General features: G+C 36.8%; 1 protein-coding gene across 1 annotated transcript in view; it reads right to left on the minus strand.

The window, feature by feature from the left end:
- Positions 1-518: 518 nt before the first annotated feature.
- The window catches only part of SMARCE1 (SWI/SNF related, matrix associated, actin dependent regulator of chromatin, subfamily e, member 1), a 20,103-nt gene continuing 16,963 nt past the window's right edge, over positions 519-3,658 (minus strand). Inside the window, exons 9-10 of the mRNA XM_037727338.1 lie at positions 3,564-3,657; positions 519-1,801 (exon numbers count right to left, since the gene is read on the minus strand). Coding sequence (XP_037583266.1) covers positions 1,593-1,801; positions 3,564-3,657 — 303 coding nt within the window. The 3' untranslated portion in view covers positions 519-1,592. The remainder of the gene's footprint in view (positions 1,802-3,563; position 3,658) is intronic.

Here is a 3,658-nt window from a genome sequence, read left to right on the forward strand (position 1 = left end):
ATCTATTTGATAAAATCATTATTTGACACACAAGGAAACAGATGTCAAGAGTTGTTTGCAGCAGACATCAAGCTTCCTCCCTCCTCTCAGGATGCTGAACAGATTCTTAGTCACTAAGGTGCCATGAACTGAATAGGAGTGAATTCATTGTAAATTCACTCATGCCAGTATTGAAAAGTTCTCTCCATAGAAGCACAGGACTTAAGAGTTTTTAGCCACTTTGCCAAACATAATTCAAATGTTAGAGATTTCTTCATACTCCTCATGTTAATGTAGAAACATATTCCCCTTACTTTTGCAGTCAAAGGCCAACTTCCATATGTGACATTGACTAGTATCTTCTACAAATGAACTGACTTTTGCAGCAGTTTATAGACGTAGTTGGGTGAGACAAGGGCCCCGAGTACACAAACTTGCAATGGCTGAGTGGTCATTCCACACTGTCACTGCATTACAGAGAGAAAACTGGGTGCTTGTCTTGCATACAAGCATGTAGTGCATTAAAAACACTGAGACCGTTTTTTTCATTTTTTTATTACATTTGGACCTTTAAGAAACATATACCATCAGATATACCACTATTCAGTAAAAATCTATTCTAGTTTTTGGGAAGCATATGTGCCACAAACTATCTTGCTTCTAGTCTCCAAGACTTAGAACTAAGAGTTTATCAAAAAGGTGGGCTCTGATCTATGGGATCCTGAGCCTTGAGGTTTTGAATGTTCTGATTATTATAAAATAATTTCAAGTGGATTAACTTAATTCCCAGCTGTTTTTCTTCTGGAATGGGCTAATCAGTTTAAATTATCTAGTCCATTACAAGAATATTAAATTCCTGGAGGTTTGTGATCTAGTCTGTCTTTGGAAAACCTGGTAAAAAAGTAATTTTTTTTCTATACAGTAAGGATGAATTTACCAGAACATACCCAATATTAATCATAACAAAAAGCAGTATAATGTATATGTGTTGTGTTCACTTTAATGACCATTTCATAAGTAACTACTCTTAACTATGGGAGCTATTTCTGGATCAGTAAGATCCAAGCATAGTTAGTTGTAGCCTACACTCAACTTCTTAACACAACTCTTGGTATCTGACATTGACTAAAAGTAAAAAACGGGAAGTGAACAAATACTTACTCATACATGATTACAGTTTTAAGAAGCTACCCTTTGCAGAAGTAAACAAGAGAGGAGACTTTCAGGAAGCTGTTGATGGGGATTGGGAAGGTTTAAAGCTATGGCTTTGGTAAGCACCCCAGTGAGCTGTAGGAAGGCATTGTAAGAGTAGATTCTGCAGCATCAAAGGATAATTCTCTAAAAGAGGAGGGTGTTTTCTCAATTAATCTAAATTCTGAGGCTTTCAGCAGTTGAGGGCTAGAAACAAGAGCCAAAGAAAAGGCCATCTTCATAACACTAAGAAGGGTGGCTGACTGTGTCATTAGGCTCATGATGCTAAATGGTCCAAAAGCCTTTGGTGGTATGATATGGACAAGAAAAAAGTTAATACACAAACCACATAACACCATTAAAACCAAAAAACATTTTTTCATTTAAAAAAGTTATTTAGGACACATAAAACAAGGCAACATTTATTCTTTTTTCTCATCTTCTGGTATGGGATCTGTTGGGGGCTCCTCCACTGTGGCACTGTTGCTCTCTGAGCCAGTGTTGCTATCACTGGTTCCTTCCTCTGCCATACTGTCGACCCCCTCCTGCCCACTCTCCTTGTCCTCAGGAGTAGACGTGCCTTCTTCACCGTTCTGTTGGCTCTCTGTCGTTTCTTCAAGGTGTGTCTCCTCTGTAATCACATATTTGTCACTGTTAGTTCCAAGATGAAATTTTACTCTAGTTAACAGCATACAGCTGTGCTGTCCAATACAGGAGTCACTAGCCACATGTGGTTATTAAACCCCTGAAGTGAGCCAGTGTGACTACAGAACTTTTAAGGATGTTGGAACAATCTGGGTATGAAAACCTACCTTTTAGCTGTAAATTTATGAAATTTATTAAATAAATGCAGATCAAATACTTTTGATAAAAATTTATCTTCTGAATTAAGATGTGTAGAAAAATATAAAATATACACTGGATATGAGGACTATTTAACAAAAGGAAAGCTCATTTTAAAAATGTTTCTTCCATGTTGAAATAATGTTACTTAGGATATGCTAAATTAAATAAAATATATTGTTAAAACACTTGTTTTCCTTAACTTTTAAAAATAGGTCACTAGTAGAAAATTTAAAATTTCACATGTGAATTGCATTTTATTTCTATTGGACAGTGAATGAGAGTCAGTCTGCAGTGCTATGGATTAAATGAGGAGAAGCAGTTGTAAAAATGAGGTAAGGCTGACCTTTTAGATACTTTGTTAAAGTCATGCTGGGTTGTTTCCCGTAGGAAATTAAAAGCATGAGGTTTTGGCTCTAATAGTCTCATATGATCTTCTTCAGGTTTTTCCTTGAGCTAGGAGAACAGAATTTGAGTAAAGACCTGCAAACCTGAAGCATAAGACATGCCTCATTCACAGGTGCCAAAACGGAGGCAAGGGACAGAGTGTTCATCTAGTTGCAAAAATCAGTATTTTAAATTTCAAGCTCTTACTTTAACCACAAAGATGTGCTCACGCTCCAAATTCATTAAGATAAAAAACATGTTCACACAAAACAGAGACTCAGATAATGAAACTGAAAATATGACTATCTAAAATGTTAATCTGCTGGATTAAATTTTGCAAAAATACCTGGTAAAGATCTGTATTTCATTACATGTTTTCCAGATGGTTGCCATTTGACTACAAAGTATGACACTTGGAGGTTGTCATTTGAGTACCAAGTATGACTACTGTCCCTCCCACTTCTTGCAGTGATGCTCCAGGAAACCTTTGGTTTTGTTTTCCATAACGACTTTTAGCTTAGTCCTGTTTATACAGTGTACTAGGCAGTGTCAAAACAGTGCCATGAGGTTAGGTGATCTCAAAATTACAAATGATAATCAATGTAATCAGTACTTTATAAAAGTTTTATTCATACAAGTTATTATTATTTTTTTACCTTGAGGGATGCTGCTTTTAATCAGGAAAATCAATATACCTAGAAGTAAGGGTTTTTCTAGGACAGGGTTGGCAATTTTTTTCTGTAAAGGGGCAGACGGCAAATATTTTCAATTTTGCAGGCCAGGCAGTCTTTGCTGCAACTATTCAACTGTACTGCTTTAGCCCCAAAGCAGCCATAGACAATATGGAAACAAACAAGTGTGGCTGTGTTCCAGTTTTATTTACAAAAGCAAGTGGTGGGCAGAATTGGCCTATAGGTATTACTTTGCAGAATGCTGTCCTAGGACACCAAAGACAATTAATCTTAACAGCAATAACTACATCTTGATAAATAATGTAAGCAATAAAGGTTAAAATATTGAATGTCAGTATCATGTCAAATTCAGTACTGGGAATCGCTCTCAGTGGCAGGTACCAAAAAACTTGCACTTAGAAAGAAAAATCTAAATTAAAGACAGCCGTACAAAGTCTTGGCACTTCCTTGTGTTTGTTGCTGGTGGGTTACCTGTCTCCATTGGAATGTTCTCGCCATCCTTCTTCTCCTCGCCTTTGGTGGCTGCTTGTTCTTCCTCAGGAACGATGCTGCTCTGACTGCGTTCA

Source organism: Cebus imitator, unplaced genomic scaffold (genome assembly GCF_001604975.1).
Source record: "Cebus imitator isolate Cc_AM_T3 unplaced genomic scaffold, Cebus_imitator-1.0 Scaffold228, whole genome shotgun sequence".
In the NCBI taxonomy this organism is placed as follows: Eukaryota; Metazoa; Chordata; class Mammalia; order Primates; family Cebidae; genus Cebus; species Cebus imitator.